The following is a 22966-nucleotide window of genomic DNA, read 5'->3' as shown; positions in this document are numbered from 1 at the left end:
GGTCATACTTGCCAACCTTGAGACCTCCAATATCGGGAGGTGGGGGGGGGCCCTTGGTCGGGGCTGTGGGGGGCGTGGTTGGGGCGGGGGGGCGTGGTTAAGAGGAGATTATATTTACAGCTAGAATTCACCAACTCAAGTATTTCATATATATATATATATATATATATATATATATATATATATATATATATATATATATATATATATATATATATATATATATATATATATATATATATATAAATACTTGACTTTCAGTGAATTCTAGCTATATATATATATATATATATATATATATATATATATATATATATATATATATATATATATATTTTATTTTATTATATGTATAAATAAAAGAAATACTTGAATTTTAGTGTTCATTTATTTACACATATACACACACACACACAACACTCATCTACTCATTGTTGTACTTGAAAGTACAATGCTTTGTTAAGGGTTGAATTGTCCATCCTCTTTCTATTCTCTGTCACTATTTTTCTAACCATGCTGAACACCCTCTCTGATGATGCATTGCTGTGTGGCACACACAAAAGTGCTTTCATCAAATGCACGAGAGTGTGGAATCTTCCATCTCTCCCTAGCATGGCCCAATCCTTGCTTCCTGGGGAAGATCTTCCCTGGCAAGCAATTGGTACTCCAGTACTTGTACCCGGAGGCTGGTCAGGTCCAATCGCAGCTGTGGCAGACTTTTTTTGGGAGGGGCGTGGCCTGAATACCGGGAGTTTGTCGGGAGAAAATCTCTGTCGGGAGGTTGTCGGAAGAGGCGCTGAATATCGGGATTCTCCCGCTAAAAACGGGAGGGTTGGCAAGTATGGGGGAGGTGTGCCTTGAAATACACACTGCTGAACGATGTGAAGTAGGTCTGCTCTGGCAAACTTGTCCAGAAAAGTCCAGTCTCATCACAATTAAAACGTGCTGTTGTACAGAGCCTGCTTTGTCAGTTCTTCCATACTTGTAAGCGCCATTAAAAAAAAATCATTTTTATTTATATATATGTATATATATATATATATATATATATATATATATGTATGTATGTGTATATATATATATATATATATATATATATATATATATATATATATATATATATATATATATATATACACATACATACATATATATATATATATATATATATATATATATATATATATATATATATATATATATATATATATATATATATATATATATATATATATATATATATATATTATTTAACTCGACAGCAATTCCCATCGTCTTTTCACGCTGGTGTGTTGAGTTTTTGGAACTCATATTGAGTTAGCAAAATGGACAAAACTTGTCAAAAGGCAAAAACAAACAGAAAAAAAGGCACACACACACGCTGAAGCACTCAGTAGTGAATAGTGACGTGTATGGGTCCTGCCTGGCCAAAAATGCCGCGCCCTGCTTTTTGCCTGCAGGCAACACCAAATGACTGAATGACGCGTTCGTGCACAGAGACGTGGTTCGCACACAGAGGAACAATTGGCTTGGCAAGTAGAGGGGTTCGTAAACCGAAACTCCACTCTATTTCTATTAGGGTTGTGCGATATACCGGTATTAGTATAGTACTGCAATACTAATGAATCCTATTCGGTACTATACAGCCTCTGAAAAGTACCGGTCCCCCACCTCCCCGCGACCCCGTCGTCGTCAGGTCGTGACATTGCTGGTTTACGAGCAGACGAGCATGTTCGGCGGCACACAATCACGGAGTACTTACAAGCACTTTTCTGTCTACACTTTTCTGTGTAGACAGAAAAGGGAGAACGGACGCATTTTGGCTTAAAAACTAACAATAAAGGTGAAGTTATAACACTGAAACGCCCTCAGGAAGAGGTGCTTTAAAACATGGCTAGCTAGCTAGCAGTTAAAGTCCAGCCCCAGTCGGCAGTGTTTTAGCTACTTCTAAATCACTAATCCTCGTCTCCATGGTGACAAATAAAGTAAGTTTCTTACAAGTATCATCCCTGCAGGACGAGGAATAGCTAAACATGCTTCACTACACACCGCAGCTCACCGGCGTCAAAATGTAAACAAACGCCATTGGTGGATCTACACCTGACATCCACTGTAATGATACCAAGTACAGTAGCGTATCTAGTCGGTACTACTATGATTACGTCGATATTTTTTGCCATCACATTTTCTTTCGTTTTTTTAAATGTATATTATGTTTACAAACTCAGGAAATATGTCCCTGGACACATGAGGACTTTGAATATGACCAATGTATGATCCTGTACAGTAACTATTTGGTATCGGATCGATACCCAAATTTGTGGTATCATCCAAAGCTAAAGTATCAAACGACAGAAGAATAAGTGATTATTACATTTCAACAGAAGTGTAGATAGAACATGTTAAAAGAGATAGTAAGCCGATATTAACAGTAAATGAACAAGTAGATTAATAATTCATTTTCTACCACTTGTCCTTCATAATTTCGACAAAATAATAAATGGAAAATGACACAATTTGTTACTCGGACGTCAGCAGCTAAATTACAAGCTTTTGTTTGTTTACTTACTACTAAAAGACAAGTTGTCTAGTATGTTCACTATTTTATTTAAAGACTAAATTGCAATAAGAAACATATTTTTAATGTACCCTAAGATTTTTTGTTAAAATAAAGCGAACAATTAAATTTTTTGTGGTCCCCTTTATTTAGAAAAGTATCAAAGTACCGAAGAGTACACTAATTTCTATTGTGCAAAGTGGCGTCGAGTCATACCAAAGACTATAAAAATGGGACCCATTACCTCCCTGCTTGGCACTCAGCATCAAGGGTTGGAATTGGGGCTTAAATCACCAAAAATTATTCCCGGTCGCGGCCACCGCTGCTGCCCACTGCTCCCCTCACCTCCCAGGGGGTGAACAAGGGGATGGGTCAAGTGCAGAGGACAAATTTCACCACACCTGGTGTGTGTATGACAATCATTGGTCCTTTAACTTTAACTTTTAACTTAACTTAGCATTAATAAGTGGCGTAATTATGACACCTCCACAATATTGATCCATCCTCCTTCAGGGTCTCACCTGCACCAGAATGTGGGGTTTCTACATATTTCAATTCTTCACATCTGCCCTCGATACCTTCTCCATCTTGAATTTCCCTGACCCCTGTGTTTATTTATCACCATATTTCCCCCATTAATTTTCCTCTCACGTGTTCTTTTCCCCCCTCCTGTCCTGACTCCTGGGCTTGTCTACCACCTCTCCTCCTCCTTCCATTCCACACTCTGGTTCCCCCTGGCTGACTCCCAGCGCCCCTTGTTCCCCTTTCCCTCCGCTCTGTCACCCCTCTATAAAGACTCCCACTGACAGACCTGACCCTTCCTGAGCCGCATCCGGACCCCTCGGTTTTTGTTTCTTTTTCATCCTCATGCTATCCGATGCCAGGAGAAGACTAATTAAAGTCTTCCACTTGGTTGTGCTCCTTTCTGTCTGATGGTCTGCACTCTGAGACTCTCTGGGGTCACTCATTAAAACACTTAACTTTATTTTGCCGGGGTTTTTGTTTTTAACCTGGTCGTTTGTGTTGGGTCTTCCTAATTAGGCCAAGACGTTCTCGTTTGGAAATTCTTGCATGTAGTGCGCGCCTCGGCCTCATAGTGAGAAAGTTCGAGTTGGATATGCGTTGAGCTTCTTGATATTTTTCCAAAAACAGTTTGTTTGGTTTGTTTGAGTCTTAAAAATGATAATTTCCTTTGATAGACAGTTGATCAGTGCAGGGTCTGAGAAAAGGATAAACGCTGTAAAAAAAATGGATGACTGCATGTATTTTTTAAAGGTTATCGATCGATAGGATTTAGTTGATTTTCGGGTTATGTGCCTATTTGCTTTTCAGACCTGACCACTACCGCTAAAGTTAAAAGTTAAAGTACCACTGATAGTCACACATGATGAAACTTTTTCAAAACAGGTTGCAGTTTAGAAAACGTCTTCTGGTTGCATGGAGAAGGTCTAAAAAAACATATTTTTAAAAATCTATTCTTATAATTATATATACATACATATATATATATATATATATATATATATATATATATATTATATTTTTAAAAATCTATTCTTATAATTATATATATATATATATATATATATATATATATATATATATATATATATATATATATATATATATATATATATATATATATATATTAGGGATGTCCGATATTATCGGCCGATAAATGCGTTAAAATGTAATATCGGAAATTATCGGTATCGGTTTTTTTATTATCTGTATCGTTGTTGTTTTTTTGTTGTTTTGTTTTTTTTATTAAATCAACATAAAAAACACAAGATACACTTACAATTAGTGCACCAACCCAAAAAACCTACCTCCCCCAATTTCTTTCTGTTATCAATATTCTGGTTCCTACATTATATATCAATATATATAAATACAGTCTGCAAGGGATACAGTCTGTAAGCACACATTATTGTGCGTGCTGTTGGTCCACTAATAGTACTAACCTTTAACAGTTAATTTTACTCATTTTCATTAATTACTAGTTTCTATGTAACTGTTTTTATATTGTTTTACTTTCTTTTTTATTCAAGAAAATGTTCTTAATTTAGTTATCTTATTTTTTTTTTGTTTTTTAAAAGTACCTTATCTTCACCATACATGGTTGTCCAAATTAGGCATAATAATGTGTTAATTCCACGACTGCATATATCGGTTGATATCGGTATCGGTTGATATCGGTATCGGTAATTAAAGAGTTGGACAATATCGGAATATCGGATATCGGCAAAAAGCCATTATCGGACATCCCTATATATATATATATATATATATATATATATATATATATATATATATATAATTATATATATAATTATAAGAATAGACTTTAAAAAATATGTTATATATATATATATATATATATATATATATATATATATATATATATATATATATATATATATATATATATATATATATATACACTACCGTTCAAAAGTTTGGGGTCACATTAAAATGTCCTTATTTTTCAATGAAGATAACTTTAAACTAGTCTTAACTTTAAAGAAATACACTCTATACATTGCTAATGTGGTAAATGACTATTCTAGCTGCAAATGTCTGGTTTTTGGTGCAATATCTACATAGGTGTATAGAGGCCCATTTCCAGCAACTATCACTCCAGTTTTCTAATGGTACAATGTGTTTGCTCATTGGCTCAGAAGGCTAATTGATGATTAGAAAACCCTTTTGCAATCATGTTCACACATCTGAAAACAGTTTAGCTCGTTACAGAAGCTACAAAACTGACCTTCCTTTGAGCAGATTGAGTTTCTGGAGCATCACATTTGTGGGGTCAATTAAACGCTCAAAATGGCCAGAAAAAGAGAACTTTCATCTGAAACTCGACAGTCTATTCTTGTTCTTAGAAATGAAGGCTATTCCACAAAATTGTTTGGGTGACCCCAAACTTTTGAACAGTAGTGTATATATATATAATTAAAGATGTATTCATTTAATAATACTTCTAAATAGATACTGTATATATAAATTATAAATAAATATATAAAAACATTTATATATATATATATATATATATATATATATATATATATATATATATATATATATATATATATATATATATATATATATATATATATATATATATATATATATATATATATTTTTTTTTTTTTAATTAATATTATTTTTAATCAATTTTTGAAAATTATGAATCGATTTAGTAGCACGTTTCGGATGTGAATCGATTTTTTGTGCACCCCTAGTTTCTAACATGTATACGTTACAATATTTACATCATAAAGTTAAAATACCAATGATTGTCACACACACACTAGGTGTGATGAAATTTGTCCTCTGCATTTGACCCATCCCATTGTTCCACCCCCTGGGAGGTGAGGAGAGCAGTGAGCAGCAGCGGTGGCCGCGCTCGGGAATCATTTTGGTGATTTAACCCCCAATTCCAACCCTTGATGCTGAGTGCCAAGCAGGGAGGTGATGGGTCCCATGTTTATAGTCTTTGGTATATGACTCGGCCGGGGTTTGAACTCACGACCTACCGGGCGGACACTCTAAGCACAAGGCCGCTGAGCAGGTTTACAGCCTACTACAGCCTAAATGGGCTGCGGAAGAAAACAAAAGAGAGATAAGGACCGATCATTATAGTTTTATAAATGCAAAACAAGTACAGTATTTTCCGGCCTATTTAAGCTGCACCCACCAAATTTTAGAAGAACTAAATATTTTTACATATATTAGCCGCACCGGACTATAAGCCACAGATATATGCTGGTACGGAAGATTTTGTAAATGTTTGTTTCGATGCCTTAATTGTTTCAAAACGGTGCCTGTAGCACGGCAGTAAAACGGCGGATCAAACAAAACAGAAGTCATGGACCATGGACCCACTAGCTGCAGAAGCTAGCTCTCCAATTAGCTCCACAATGACGTTTTGGTGAATTTGGGAAATTAAAACAATACAAAAAGAATGCCATTGTAAGTTCGTAATACTAACAAAAACACACATTAGCTAATGCTAACGATGCTAGCTTGATTACAGTACGATAGCATGTACAAATGTGCAATGAAAACACTCCCACAGACATCACAAATGAACCGGTTTAGTATATATGAATTGATTTAGTTATATTATAGAACAGGGGTCCCCCAACAAGTGAAAAACCGTCTGACCGGAACTCTCTAATAACTAAAGTTCCTTGGGTGAATAATGTAAACTCACTACACCGGTATGTTTTAGCGCTTTCATGGCGAGTTTACTGACAGGCATAAGTAAGAACTTTACACTACTTTATATTAGAAATGGCAACACCGGAAGATGAATGTCCCATAACAAAAAGATAGAGAAAAAGAAGAAGCTTATTGACACGGACTACAAAGGCGGACGCGCGCAATTTTTCAGGACTTGTGCAGATCCCAAAAACAGATCAGAATGTAAGAACAGTTGCTTTTGCATAATATTGCGAAACAAAATGCCAGATAATATGTCTTACCTTATCCACACACACCATAATAATGTTCGTATGTTTAATGCGCCAACAATCCATCAAGCGGTGCGGCTTCATAGCTTACCAAAGTCGTACTAAAACATTTTCGTAGATTTTTGAGCGCCGTGTGTAATGTTCAATTGTATATGTTCAATGGAACATATACAATGTTGGTGTTGTTTACTTGAGTCATACTGCCTTCTTATTTCAGTCGACACGTATCTTTTATGTTTGACTGCCATCTACTGGTCACACTTATCATTACACCATGTACCACATAAAATAGCTTCGAGGTCGGTAAGCAAAGCCGGAATTATTCCGTACATTAGGCGCACCGGGTTATAAGGCGCACTGTCGAGTTTTGAGGGGGAAAAAAGTATTTTTAGTGCGCCTTATAGTCCGGAAAATACAGTACTTCCCAGTTCGACAACGTCCAATAGATAGCCTATACAGTACTGCCATCTAATGTCTTGGAAGTGCAACGGCATTGCAAATGAGACTCAAATGTAATCAGAAAAGAAGATATAACAACTGGACAGCACAGTTGTCATAATCAGCTAATTTTTTTAAATGTTACATTTAAGGCCTACTGAAACCCACTACTACCGACCACGCAGTCTGATAGTTTATATATCAATGATGAAATCTTAACATTGCAACACATGCAAATACGGCCGGGTTAACTTATAAAGTGCAATTTTAAATTTCCCGGGAAATATCCGTCTGAAAACGTCTCGGTATGATGACGTTTGCGCGTGACGTCACGGATTGTAGCAGACATTTTGGAACAGCACGGTGGCCAGCTTAAGTCGTCTGTTTTCATCGCAAAATTCCACAGTATTCTGGACATCTGTGTTGGTGAATATTATGCAATTTGTTTAATGAACAATGAAGACAGCAAAGAAGAAAGCTGTAGGTGGGAAGCGGTGTATTAGCGGCCGGCTAGAGCAACACAACCAGGAGGACTTTGAGTTGGATAGCAGACGCGCTACCGTGAGTACGCAGCTTTGGCTTCCAAACATTTGATCGCTTGCCCGTACGTGCGTGCCGCTATGTGCACGTCACGTACGTAACTTTGGGGAAATATATGTGCTGTATGAACTTTACGGAGGTGAACGGTACTTTGGGCTGTGGGATTGAGTGTGTTGTGCGGGTGTTTGAGTTGTATTGGTGGGTTATATGGACGGGAGGGGTTGAGGTGTTTGTTATGTGGCATATTAAATATAAGCCTGGTTGGGTTGTGGCTAATAGAGTATATATATGTCTTGTGTTTATTTACTGTTTTAGTCATTCCTAGCTGAATATCAGGTCCCACCCGCCTCTCACAGCATCTTCCCTATCTGAATCGCTTCCACTGCCCTCCAGTCCTTCACTCTCACTTTCCTCATCCACGAATCTTTCATCCTCACTCAAATTAAAGGGGTAATCGTCGCTTTCTTGGTTCGAATCGCTCTCGCTGCTGGTGGCCATGATTGTAAACAATGTGCAGATGTGAGGAGCTCCACAACCTGTGACGTCACGCTATTTCCGGTACAGGCAAGGCGTTTTTATCAGCGACCAAAAGTTGCGAACTTTATCGTCGATGTTCTCTACTAAATCCTTTCAGCAAAAATATGGCAATATCGCAAAATGATCAAGTATGACACATAGAATGGACCTGCTTTTCCCGTTTAAATAAGAACATTTCATTTCAGTAGGCCTTTAAACAAATATTTGTTTACTATTCAACAATTTTTAACACACACAAAAGTACCAAAAATTGGTACTGGTATCGAATTGGTACTACAGGTACCCATCACCTGGTCCTCACACTCAGGGTTATTAATCCTCAATCCTTGTCTTCGACATCTGCCGACTTCCCTTCTTCCGTCACCCTCACCTGTGCCAGGCTCCATATTTGATTGTACGCGAGCAACTCCGCTGTACGATATCGCTGACAGGAAGCTACGGTGCGGCAACAAGCATTACTTTACTCCACAGCTTTCTCCTCTAATGATGCTGTCTTGTCAAAGATTTGTTATTGCGCCTGAAGCCAGTCGACCTCCACCGAAGGTGTGTTTGTGCGTGCCGAGTCACGTCTGCGTGCACGCTCCTGTCTCAGCCTATCTGCAGGAAAACAAGACATGGTGATTGTACTTGAACTCCTCTCAGTGGTCTTAATTAGCATGGATTCTCTCACAACTATATCACCTTACAGCGTGCGGTATTACTCCGGCTGTGCCGTTCAGGTGTCGAAATCCTCCGTGAGCCGCAGGTACCGACTTTCCAGGGAGGTATTTAGGAATCCCAGAGTACCCTGTTATCTCCCTAATTGCTTTCTCCCGCCATTCAGTCTCCCATGACTCGGGCTGCAAAGCCTCAGTCCATTGTGTCACTTCTCAGCCCGTCTCCTTCTGACTTCCACTGATTATTTCTCCGTGTCAAAGCCAGAACCCTATCGATTTTAGGTGATATGTGACACGAGAGCGAACAGGCAATTTGAATTACATGTTCTTCTCCCAGCGCTCTACGAGGCGTGGGTACCGTTCACGTCTGAACCGATAAGGTACCAATTCCCGGATCCTGGGAATTGGTATCCATATGCTACTTTTGTGCGTGTTAATAAATATAAATTGTTTTTGATAATAATATCACATTTTTAGTGCAACATTTAAAATTGAGCTGCTTTCCAGTTGTTATACCTTCTTTGATAACCCACTTCCTGTCAGTACGTGGATCTTGGAGTTTGTTTTCCCGGAATGCAACGGAAAGTTGGCGCGGGCAAGGCGTGAATGTGAGTACATATTTTATTTAACACTATCAAAAAAGAACAAATGAAAGGCGCGCACAATGGCGGAGAACAAACTTGACTATTGAAACAAAACTTGCACAAGGGCAGAAACTATAAAAAATCAACAAAAACTTACTTGGCATGGAACGGTGAAACAAACAGCGTGAACTGAGCATGGAATCGTAAACATGGCATGAAGCAGAGTGATGATAATGTCGCCAGCCGACTGCCTGGCAACTGAAAGCTTAAATAATTGTGACATGATTACAACAGGTGCGTGTGTCCAAAATGAGTCCGGTGCGTGAGTCCAAAAACAGGTGAAAATAATAAGTAGTCATGGAAACAAAACAAGCAAGAGTGCACAACCAGGAACTCAAAAGAGTGCAAAAAATAAACAGCACATGGCCAAACAAAAACATGATCAACAGACATGACACTTCCGAGGCTCAATTAAAGTTACCGTATTTTTCGGAGTATAAGTCGCTCCGGAGTATAAGTCGCACCGGCCGAAAATGCATAATAAAGAAGGAAAAAAAACATATATAAGTCGCACTGGAGTATAAGTCGCATTTTTTGGGGAAATGTATTTGATAAAACCCAACACCAAGAATAGACATTTGAAAGGCAATTTAAAATAAATAAATAAAGAATAGTGAACAACAGGCTGAATAAGTGTACGTTATATGACGCATAAATAACCAACTGAGAACGTGCCTGGTATGTTAACGTAACATATTATGGTAAGAGTCATTCAAATAACTATAACATATAGAACATGCTAGACCAGGGGTCGGCAACCCGCGGCTCCGGAGCCGCATGCGGCTCTTTGACCACTCTGATGCGGCTCAGCTGCATACTTGCCAACCCCCCGATTTTCCCAGGAGACTTATGGATCTCAGTGCCTCTCCTAGAAAACTCCCAGGGCAAGTATAATCCTATTTTCACTCTAATTACTAGATTGAGGGCGTGCCCTAATTGCACCGCAGTAATTGTCCTCTATAGCATTTACAAACAGCGTGCCAGCCCGGCCACATGTTGTATGTAGCTTTTACTTGCACATGTAGGAGACACCAAAGCATACTTAGTCATCAGCCACACAGCTTACACTGACGGTAGTTGTATAAAACAACTTTAACACTGTTACGTTACAAATATGCGCCACACTGTGAACCCACACCAAAAAAGAATGAAAAACCCATTTCTGGAGAACATCCGCACCGTAACACAACATAAACACAACACAACCAATACCCAGAATCCCATGCAGCCCTAACTCTTCCGGTCTAGATTATACACCCCCCCGTTACCACCAAACCCCCCCACACATCAACCCTCCCCCCTCCGTGCGTCGGTTGAGCGGAAGAGTTAGGGCTGCATGGGATTCTGGGTATTTGTTGTGTTTATGTTATGTTACAGTGCAGATGTTCTCCAGAAATGTGTTTGTCATTCTTTTTTGGTGTGGGTTCAAAGTGTGGCGCATATTTGTAACGTAACAGTGTTAAAGTTGTTTTATACGGCTACCGTCAGTGTAAGCTGTGTGGCTGTTGAACTAGTACGCCTTGCTGTCACTTCCGTGAGCAAGCTGAAGCTGCATTCTACATGTGGTCGAGCAGGTACACTGTTTGGGCAGACTGTAGAGGGCGCCAAAAGCAGTGCCATCACGCCCTGATATTCGGGAGTCTCCCGGAAATAATGAGAGGGTTGGCAAGTATGACGCTATCAAGCGCCATTGGTTCAAAACTTGCGGGCCGCACTAACATCAAATTTCCATATTAAGGTGCGTGCCGGTGCGTGTGTCTGAGACCCCTGGTTAACATAGCACAACGCAGTTTAAGCTTTGTATGCGGTGTTTTTCATTTTAAATTAAAAAAAATTTTTTGTGGCTCCCATTATTTTTTTTAATTTGTGAAACTTGCCAAAAGGGCTCTTTGAGTGGTAAAGGTTGCCGACACCTGTGCTATACGTTTACCAAACAATCTGTCACTCCTAATCGCTAAATCCCATGAAATCTTATACGTCTAGTCTCTTACGTGAATGAGCTAAATATTATTTGATATTTTACGGTAATGTATTAATAATTTCACTCATAAGTCGCTCCTGAGTATAAGTCGCACCCCCGGCCAAACTATGAAAAAAGCTGCGACTTATAGTCCGAAAAATACGGTAGTGTGTTGGCGAGTCAGTTTCGTCCTTACTAAATCTAATCTTTTTTTGCGCCCTAAAAAGTGTTAATAATGTATTAATGTTTAATTTGTAACTCGCATCTTAGTTGTAGTTTTCATGAACAAATTTGGAGGTATTGAAATCGCCATGTAAAATCGCTAATGCTAATCAGTCGCATGTCAATAGCAAAGCCCATGTACAAAACCCCAAACCAGTGAAGTTGGCACGTTGTGTAAATGGTAAATAAAAACAGAATACAATGATTTGCAAATCCTTTTCAACTTCTATTCAATTGAATAGACTGCAAAGACAAGATATTTAATGTTCGAAATGAGAAACGTTTTTTTTTTTTTTTGCAAAGAATCATTAACTTAGAATTTAAGGGCAGCAACACGTTGCAAAAAAGTTTTTACCACTGTGTTACATGGCCTTTCCTTTTAATAACACTAAGTAAACGTTTGGGAACTGAGGAGACACATTTTTGAAGCTTCTCAGGTGGAATTCTTTCCCATTCTTGCTTGATGTACAGCTTAAGTTGTTCAACAGTCGGGGGTCTCCGTTGTGGTATTTTTGGCTTCAAAATGTGCCACACATTTTCAATGGGAGACAGGTCTGGACTACAGGCAGGCCAGTCTAGTACCCGCACTCTTTTACTATGAAGCCACGCTGTTGTAACACGTGGCTTGGCATTGTCTTGCTGAAATAAGCAGGGGCGTCCATGATAACGTTGCTTGGACTGCAACATATGTTGCTCCAAAACCTGTATGTACCTTTCAGCATTAATGGTGCCTTCACAGATGTGTAAGTTACCCATGCCTTGGGCACTAATACGCCCCCATACCATCACAGATGCTGACTTTTCAACTTTGCGCCTATAACAGATGGTTCTTTTCCTCTTTGGTCCGTAGGACACAGCGTCCACAGTTTCCAAAAACATTTTGAAATGTGGACTCGTCAGACCACAGAACAGTTTTCCACTTTGCATCAGTCCATCTTAGATGAGTTCGGGCCCAGCAAAGCCGGCAGCTTTTCTGGGTGTTGTTGATAAATGGCTTTCGCTTTGCACAGTAGAGTTTTAACTTGCACTTACAGATGTAGCGACAAACTGTAGTTACTGACAGTGGGTTTCTGAATTGTTCCTGAGCCCATGTGGTGATATCCTTTACACACTGATGTCCCTTTTTGATGCAGTACCGCCTGAGGGATCGAATGTCCGTAATATCATCGCTTACGTGCAGTGATTTCTCCAGATTCTCTGAACCTTTTGATGATATTACGGACCGTAGATGGTGAAATCCCTAAATTCCTTACAATAACTGGTTGAGAAATGTTGTTCTTAAAGAATTTGCTAACATATTTGTTCACAAAGTGGTGACCCTCGCCCCATCCTTGTTTGTGAATGACTGAGCATTTCATGGGAGCTGCTTTTATACCCAATCATGGCACCCACCTGTTCCTAATTAGCCTGTTCACCTGTGGGATGTTCCAAATAAGTGTTTGATGAGCTTTCCTCAATGTTCTTAGTCTTTTTTGCCACTTGTGCCAGCTTTTTTGAAACAGGCATCAAATTCAAAACGAGCTAATATTTGCAAAAAATAAATTAAAATTCCAGTTAGAACGTTAAGTATCTTGTCTTTGCAGTCTATTCAATTGAATATAGGTTGAAAAGGATTTGCAAATAATTGTATTTTGTTTTTATTTACGATTTACACAACATGCCAACTTCATTGGTTTTGGGGTTTGTACATTAGCTTCAAGCTAGCACTTTTTTGGGGGGGAAACTGAAGCCTTACTTCACATACGTTGTAGTATTTTTTTTTGGTCAATGTTGTTTTTGGCATTGAAAATTGCAACATTACCTCGAGGTTGTTTGGCTAAGTCCGCTCTCAGTCCTGCTGGAGTGATCAGCAAATGCCGAAGTGATTAAGCGACCGGGCGTAACATGCCACCGTTTAAGTTTACGTCAGGAGTGTCCAAACGTTTTCCACTGAGGGCCGCACACGGAAAAATTAAACCATGTGGGGGCCATTTTGATATTTTTCATTTTCAAACCATAACAAAATATATGGATTTTGTATTTATTTTACCTTTAGGGGTCCCGGGGACCATAAAGGGTCTCAGTCATTAAAATGTTAAAAATAAGTCAGATTATTATTATTTTTAAATTATTTAACGCTTACAGTAAATCTCTATATCAACTTCAAGTTGATATAAAGTAATACAAATTAAAAAAAATTTTTTATGGCTTTTCTGTCAAAAACAACTTAGTTTTTTTTATAGTAAAACTGAAATATGCAGTATTTAGTAATTAGAGCCCTAAAAGATCAATAATGCAGGACACCATTGATTTTAATTATTTCATATTTTTGAGTAATCACAGTGAAAAGATAAATAAAAAATCACTAAATATATTTGGGATCCAAAAGGTGCCCCACTCATAAAGTGATACATTTTTATTAGGTTTTTCTTTTACTTTCAACACTTAAGTTACGAGATCAACTTCAGATATATCTGTCGATTTTATGCTGGAACTATTATTTTGTTTGTTTTATGCGCTTTTGTCAAAGAAAACTTTGATGTTTTTTTATGGCTACTACACAATATATGCAATATTTACCACATAAAACATTTTAAAGTGAAATATTTGAAGTAATTGGAGCCCTGAAAATAATTCATTATAACATGGATTTTTTGTCTTTTTTTTTTTTTTTTGAGCAATGGCAAAAAAAGAAAAATAAAGAAAGACAAAAGAGAAAAAAACAGCCTGCATCGCAGCTTTTGTGTCAACATTGCAACTTTTTCTGGTTAGATTTCACCTCATTCCACTTTTTTTAATGTTCTTTTTTATTTTTACAATAGTATTTCCAGAATGTGTGGCGGGCCGGTAAACAATTAGCTGCGGGCCACAAATGCAAAGGTGGGGCACTTTGGACACCCCTGGTTTACGTGAATCGGTGTCCTGTAGGATTGGCGGCATTCGGTTGGTGCCAAAAAAGTACCCGTATTCGGTACTCATCCTTACTCTCATGGATAAATGGTCTCTGCCAAATATGGGCAGCTATTGATTTTAAACAAGTTAAACTAATGTTAACATTCATTTCCATTAGCAATATTAGTTTCTTTAAATGTGCTCTGTATATACTCCAGTTATTGTGTGTTGTTTACAAAAGCAAAGAACATTGGCCTTAACAGATAGGGTGTCCCGATATTAATATGTACAGTATCAGTAAAAACACAAGCCTCCGATTATATCGCCATGCATCTAAAATCTCCAATACACAAACAGTTCTTCAGTGTGTTTATTTGTGCAAAGCCGCACAGCCATTAAACATCTAAATGTCCTCCAATAATCACACAAAGTTGGTCTTTTCTTGTATTTTAGTCAAGTCATGAACAAAAGGTAAATATGGTAGGCTATAGGCTTATTGGAGATAGCAGCTACCCGACAGCCAAGCACACTATAGCACACAAGCTGGACACACGTAATAAGTGTCCTTCATTGAACAACATTGCAGTCTAAAACAGCACATTTGTCAATATAAACAACTATCAAATAATTATATTTGCGTATTACTTACATATAGAAAGTATCCGGTAACAAACGTGTCTGCATCATTCAACTGCCTCAAAAGCTTGACTTAATGAATTATTGTGATCACTAGGTTTCACTAAAAAATTTTTTTTTAAAAATTACCTAGAGATGTCCGATAATATCGGACTGCCGATAATATCGGCCGATAAATGCTTTAAAATGTAATATCAGAAATGATCGGTATCGGTTACAAAAAGTAAAATGTATGACTTTTTAAAACGCCGCTGTGTACACGGACGTAGGGAGAAGTACACAGCGCCAATAAACCTTAAAGGCACTGCCTTTGCGTGCCGGCCCAGTCACATAATATCTACGGCTTTTCACACACACACACACACACACACACACACAGACACACACACACACACAGCCATACAGGTCACACTGTGGGTGGCCGTATAAACAACTTGAACACTGTTACAAATATGCGCCACACTGTGAACCCACACCAAACAAGAATGACAAACACATTTTGGGAGAACATCCGCACCGTAACACAACATGAACACAACAGAACAAATACCCAGAACCCCTTGCAGCACTAACTCTTCCGAGACGCTACAATATACACCCACCCCCCACCCCCACCTCAACCTCCTCATGCGCATGTCCCAAATTCCAAGCTGCTGTTTTGAGGCATGTTTAAAAAAAGTAATGCACTTTGTGACTACAATAATAAATATGGCAGTGCCATGTTGGCATTTTTTTCCATAACTTGAGTTGATTTATTTTGGAAAATTGTTTAATGCATCCAGCGGGGCATCACAACAAAATTAGGCACAATACTGTGTTAATTCCACAACTGTATATATCGGTATCGGTTGATATCGGAATCGGTAATTAAGAGTTGGACAATATCGGATATCGGCAAAAAAGCCATTATCGGACATCTCTATAATTACCAATCCACTTCAATGTAATCAAAGACAGCTGAAGTCCATTCCAGGTAATAAGTAGATTAGCATGTTGTCCTACCTACCAGTTTTATATGTTTGAGTTTGTAGTGGATTGTCCGAAGCTTAAACAGGCAACAAAAGTAGTTTAGTACAACAAATGTATTTACTCATTATCAGAAGAGCAGGTTGAATTAAGTTGGCCGTGCAGACAGACCACATGTTACTCCGGAGTAAACAAGACACACACAAGCCAAAATCACTGTCGAGTTCCGGTCTTCTGCCATTTTTTATATGTCTCTTGTGCGTCATTGTTTGTTATCTAATGCGTCATGATTGTTTTGTTTTGGTTTTGTCTGTTCCAAAACAACCTTGTATCTCTTAGTCATATTTGGAAATTCTAAACATTCTGTAGACAGGTTGGCACAACTCCATATTCACCTTTGTCCCACTGGCACAGAATAGAAGAAAAATTAAATGAGCGTACATTCTTATTAGACATGCAATATAGGTCAAAGGTCAGAAATTCTACTACAAGTTACTTCACTCAAACATATAAAAAAAACAAAAGTATGTGCTATGATTTGTGCTGATATCGTATCAGATTGATATCAGTATCGACCAATACTTAAGGCTCCAATATATGTATGGTATCGGAAGTGAAAAAGTTGTATCAGGACAACCCTATTAACAGCGCGGCTGTAGGCAACCTCATAATGTCGCTTTTGTATTCACTCCACAAGATGGCAGTAGCTGTATTTGAAGCAGCTTTATCTACCTCTGCATGCATTTTTAAAATGTTGCTATCCAGTTGTTGCCAAACTGTGCAAATGACTGATCAGTGCAAATATTGCTGACTAAGCAGTTTGCTTGCCAACACTGTCACTGTACAACATCGGTTGTGTTGCTGCTGTGTTGCCCAATATACTTGAGAGTTACAATTCCCTTTGCACTTCCTCATGCAGTCCACATGATTCTATAAGTTAACAAAAGACTTGTCATTGCAGGTTGACAACAGGGGCACTGTCCATCCAGGTGAGCCTGAACGACTACCTGGACTTCTACTGCCCGCACTATCCCACCAAGCAGTCCCTGGGCGCCAAGGAGCCAGAGACTCTGGCCCTCTACCTGACCGAGGAGGCGTCTTTCCAGGGCTGCGTGGAGAACAAGGTGGCCATCAAGCGGTGGGAATGCAACACCCCCGACGCCCCCTTTGGACCTGTGCGCTTCTCGGAGAAAGTCCAAAGATTCACCCCCTTCTCTCTGGGATTTGAGTTTTTGCCAGGACACCACTACTATTATAGCTGTAAGTAGTGTGTGTGTGTGTGTGTGTGTGTGGGCCCATGTCCAAGAGACAAGAAGGCTTGCCATTGTTTACAGTCACTTTGAGTCTTGCTGATCTATTCAAGAAGAAATGCCAAGCTTGAGTAAACTCTAACATAACTGTCCATAATCAAGTTTCTCTAATTTCTCTAATTACATACACATAAATATATGTATGTGTGTGTTTGTATATTTATATACATGTGTGTGTATATATACACATAAATATATATGTGTGTGTACATAGATGTATATATGTGTGTGTATGTATATATGTATATACATACATATATACATAGATGTGTATATATATATATATGTGTGTTTATTTATATATGTGTATATATATGTATATATATATATATGTGTATATATATATATATATATATATATATATATATATATATATATATGTATATGTATATATATATATATGTATATATATATATATATATATATATGTATATATATATGTATATATATATATATATATATATATATATATATATATATATATATATATATGTATATATATATATATAAGACATGTATATATATACATACATATGTATGTATATGTGTATATATATATATGTGTGCATATTTATATGTATATGCATATACACACATATACCTGTATGTGTGTATATATATATATATATATATATATATATATACATATATATATATATATATATATATATATATATATATATATATATATATATATATATATATATATATATATATATATATATATATATGTATATATATATATATATATATATATATGTATATATATATATATATATATATGTATATATATATATGTATATATATATATGTATATATATATATATATATGTATATATATATATATATGTATATATATATGTATATATATATATATATATATATACTGTATATATATACTGTATATATGTTTATATATTTATATATATATATATATATATATATATATATATATACTGTATATATGTATATAGGTCAGAAAAACCTCAGAGGTTGAGAATCGATTCTGATTCAAATTGTCACCACAGGAATCTTATTGAATCATCACGTGGCCAAAAATCACACCTTTAATCAATAATATCGTTTTTAATGATCATTATCATACCTCTCGTCCCGAAGCTTCCCCTGGCACCTACAGTATCTCCTCCCTGACTGTATTACAGTTATTTTCATTGCTAAAATAGTTTGTTTAAAAAGTAATGATACATATTTCACTCATCAATTTACGACTTCACCTGAGCTCCATTTTTTTTTCAGTCTCCAATTTGCATTGCTTCACCTGCGGTGGTCTTGTGTTGCTTTAACATTAGTCACACTGACATTATGGTAGTACCACATAGAAATATATTTTTTTTTATATTAGAATTTTAACAACTGGGCTGCAGCTATTTTAACTTTAGCAATAGGAATGCTACTGTTGCAGGAGCATTTTACGTTACTTTATGGCAGTCTTCTCAAATAGTGGGGTGCTCTGCACTATAAAATGTGCTCTCTATAGCCATTAATCTTATTTTTGAGTCAGCCTCCACTGACTTTAAACTGACTTTTTTTTTTTTCTTTTTATTAATTTGTACTGGATATTCTAAAATATAAGAGTGGTCGTCTTATATTCAACCACTGATTTTAAACTTACTTATATCTTATGTTTAAGATATATTTTGGACTGTATATTCTAAAATATAAGGTCGTCTCACAATATATTTGAGTCAGCTTCAACTGACTTAAAAAAAATAATATTTTTTTTAAGATATATTTTGTACTGTATATTTTAAAGTATAAGAGTGCTCATCTTATGTCTGACTCAGCGGCCTCCGCTGACTTTAAACCAACTTTTTATTTTATTTTTTTTACATATATTTTGTACCGTACATTCTTAAATATATGAGGGTTGTCTTATATTTCTTTGGCTTTTAACACTACTTGAGTTGTGTGGTCTTCTGTCCTCTGTTGTCCTCTGTGGGTTTTTTTTATAAATTTTGATTTCTATTTACTGTTTTAATTGGTTTTACCTTTTAAAATCATTTTTAATCATATTTATTTTTATATTGGTTTTATATTTATTTATTTTTTTGTTTTTATTCAGTCATTGGTGGAGCATATTATTGTTTTTAATATTGTTTTTAACATGGCTGTGCAAAACTTTGGAAACATTCTTGTTGTTTAAATGTGCTATATAAATAAAGTGGATTGGACTGGATTGCCATTCAAGTCAGCCTCCACTGACTTTAAACTGACTTTTTTTTTGTACATATACTTTGTACTGTATATTCTAAAATATAAGAATGGTCATATTGTATTTGAGTCAGCCTCCACTGACTTTAAAATATATATATATATTTTTTTTTTTTGCATGTATTCTGTTCTGTAAATTCTAAAATATAAGAGTGGTTGTCTTATATTCCTGTCAGCCTCCACTGACTTTAAACTTACTTATATCTCATTTTTAAAATATATTTTGGACTGTATATTCTAAAATATAAGCGTGGTCGTATTATATATGTCCGAGTCAGCGGCCTCCACTGATTTTAAACCGACTTTTTTCTTTTTTACATATATTTTGTACCGTACATTCTTAAATATGGTGCTTGTCTTATATTCGAGTCAGCCTCCACTGACTTTTTTCTTATTTTTGTACATATATTTTGTACTGTATATTCTAAAATATAAGAATGGTCGTCTTGTATTTGAGTCAGCCTCCACTGACTTTAAACTGACTTTATATATGTGTATATATATATATATATATATATATATATATATATATATATATATATATATATATATATATATATATATATATATATACATATATATATATATATATATATATATATATATATATATATATATATATATATATATATATATATATATATATATTAACTAGGGCTGCAACTAACGATTAATTTGATGATCGATTAATCTGTCGATTATTACTTTGATTAATCGATTAATGATCGGATAAAAGAGACCAACTACATTTCTATCCTTTCCAGTATTTTATTGAAAAAAACCAGCATACTGGCACCATACTTATTGTGATTATTGTTTCTCAGCTGTTTGTACATGTTGCAAAAAAATAATAATAATTAAAAATTAAAAAAAAATTAAAAATAGAAAAATTTGCCTCTGCGCATGTGCATTGCATAGATCCAACGAATCGATGACTAAATTAATCGCCAACTATTTTTATAATTGATTTTAATCGATTAGTTGTTGCAGCCCTAATATTAACTGTATATTCTGAAATATGAGAGTAGTCGTCTTATATTCGAGTCAGCCTCCACTGACATTAAACCACCTTTTTTTTTTTTTTTTACATATATTTTGTACCGTACATTCTTAAATATGAATGGTTGTCTTATATACGAGTCAGCCTCCACTGACTTTTTTCTTATTTTTGTACATATATTCTGTACTGTGTATTCTAAAACATAAGAGTGGTCATCTTATATTTGAGTCAGCCTCCACCGACTTTAAACTGACTTTTTTCTTTAAGATATATTTTGTACTGTATATTGTAAAATATAATGTCGTCCTACAATTTATTGGAGTTAGCGTCCACTGACTTTAAACTGACTTTTTTTAATTTCATTTTTTACATATATTTTGTACTGTACATTCTTAAATATGAGTGGTTGTCTTATATTTGAGGCAGCCTCCTCTGACTTTAAACTGCCTTTTTTTTCTACATATATTTTGTACCGTACATTCTTAAATATGAATGGTTGTCTTATATACGAGTCAGCCTCCACTGACTTTTTTCTTATTTTTGTACACATATTTTGTACTGTATATTGTAAAATATAAGAATGGTTGTCTTGTTCTTGAGTCAGCCTTCACTGACTTTAAACTGACTTTATATATATATATATATATATATATATATATATATATATATATATATATATATATATATATATATATATATATATATATATATATATATGTATATATATATATATATATATATATATACATATATATATATATATATATATATATACACATATGTATATATATATATACATATGTGTATATATATATATATATATATATATATATGTATATATATATATATATATATATATATATATATATATATATATATATATATATATATATATATATATATATATATATATATATATATATATATATATATTCTGTACTGTGTATTCTAAAACGTAAGAGTGGTCGTCTTATATTTGAGTCAGCCTCCACAGATTTTAAACTGACTTTTTTCTTTAAGATATATTTTGTACTGTATATTGTAAAATATAATGTCGTCTTACAATATATTGGAGTTAGCGTCCACTGTCTTTAAACTGACTTTTTTTATTTCATTTTTTACATATATTTTGTACTGTACATTCTTGAATATGAGTGGTTGTCTTATATTCGAGTCAGCCTCCACTGACTTTAAACCGCCTTTTTTTTTCTACATATATTTTGTACCGTACATTCTTAAATATGAATGGTTGTCTTATATACGAGTCAGCCTCCACTGACTTTTTTCTTATTTTTGTACATATATTTTATACTGTTTATTCTAAAATATAAGAATGGTTGTCTTGTATTTGAGTCAGGCTTCACTGACTTTATATATATATATATACATATATATGTATATATATATATATATATATATATATATATATATATATATATATATATATATATATATATATATATATATATATATATATATATATATATATATATATTTATATATATTCTTTACTGTGTATTCTAAAACGTAAGAGTGGTCGTCTTATATTTGAGTCAGCCTCCACTGACTTTAGACTGACTTTTTTTCTTTGAGATATATTTTGTACTGTATATTGTAAAATATAATGTCGTCTCACAATATATTGGAGTCAGCGTCCACTGTCTTTAAACTGACTTTAAAAAAATAAAAACATTTTGTTTAAGATATGTTTTGCACTGTATATTTTAGAATATAAGTGGTCATCTTATATTTGAGTCAGCCTCCACTGACTTTACAGTAAACCCAGTTTATTATTATTTTTTTTATATATATATATATTTTGTACTGTATATTCTGAAATACACCAATGGTTTTGAAGGTAAAAAGTAGAGGAAGAATGGCAGCTCAAAGACGTTTAAGCGGCTGTCAAAGCATTT

The 22966-nt window shown here is 35.3% G+C and overlaps 1 protein-coding gene across 1 annotated transcript in view; it reads left to right on the top strand.

The window, feature by feature from the left end:
* Window positions 1–22966, top strand: part of si:dkey-246i14.3 (ephrin A4) — a 139889-nt gene that overhangs the window by 78592 nt on the left and 38331 nt on the right. The window contains exon 2 of the mRNA XM_062029943.1: window positions 17470–17768. Coding sequence (XP_061885927.1) covers window positions 17470–17768 — 299 coding nt within the window. The remainder of the gene's footprint in view (window positions 1–17469; window positions 17769–22966) is intronic.

Source organism: Entelurus aequoreus, linkage group LG20, assembly GCF_033978785.1.
Source record: "Entelurus aequoreus isolate RoL-2023_Sb linkage group LG20, RoL_Eaeq_v1.1, whole genome shotgun sequence".
Taxonomy (NCBI): Eukaryota; Metazoa; Chordata; class Actinopteri; order Syngnathiformes; family Syngnathidae; genus Entelurus; species Entelurus aequoreus.
This window is presented reverse-complemented; position numbering and strand designations above follow the sequence as displayed.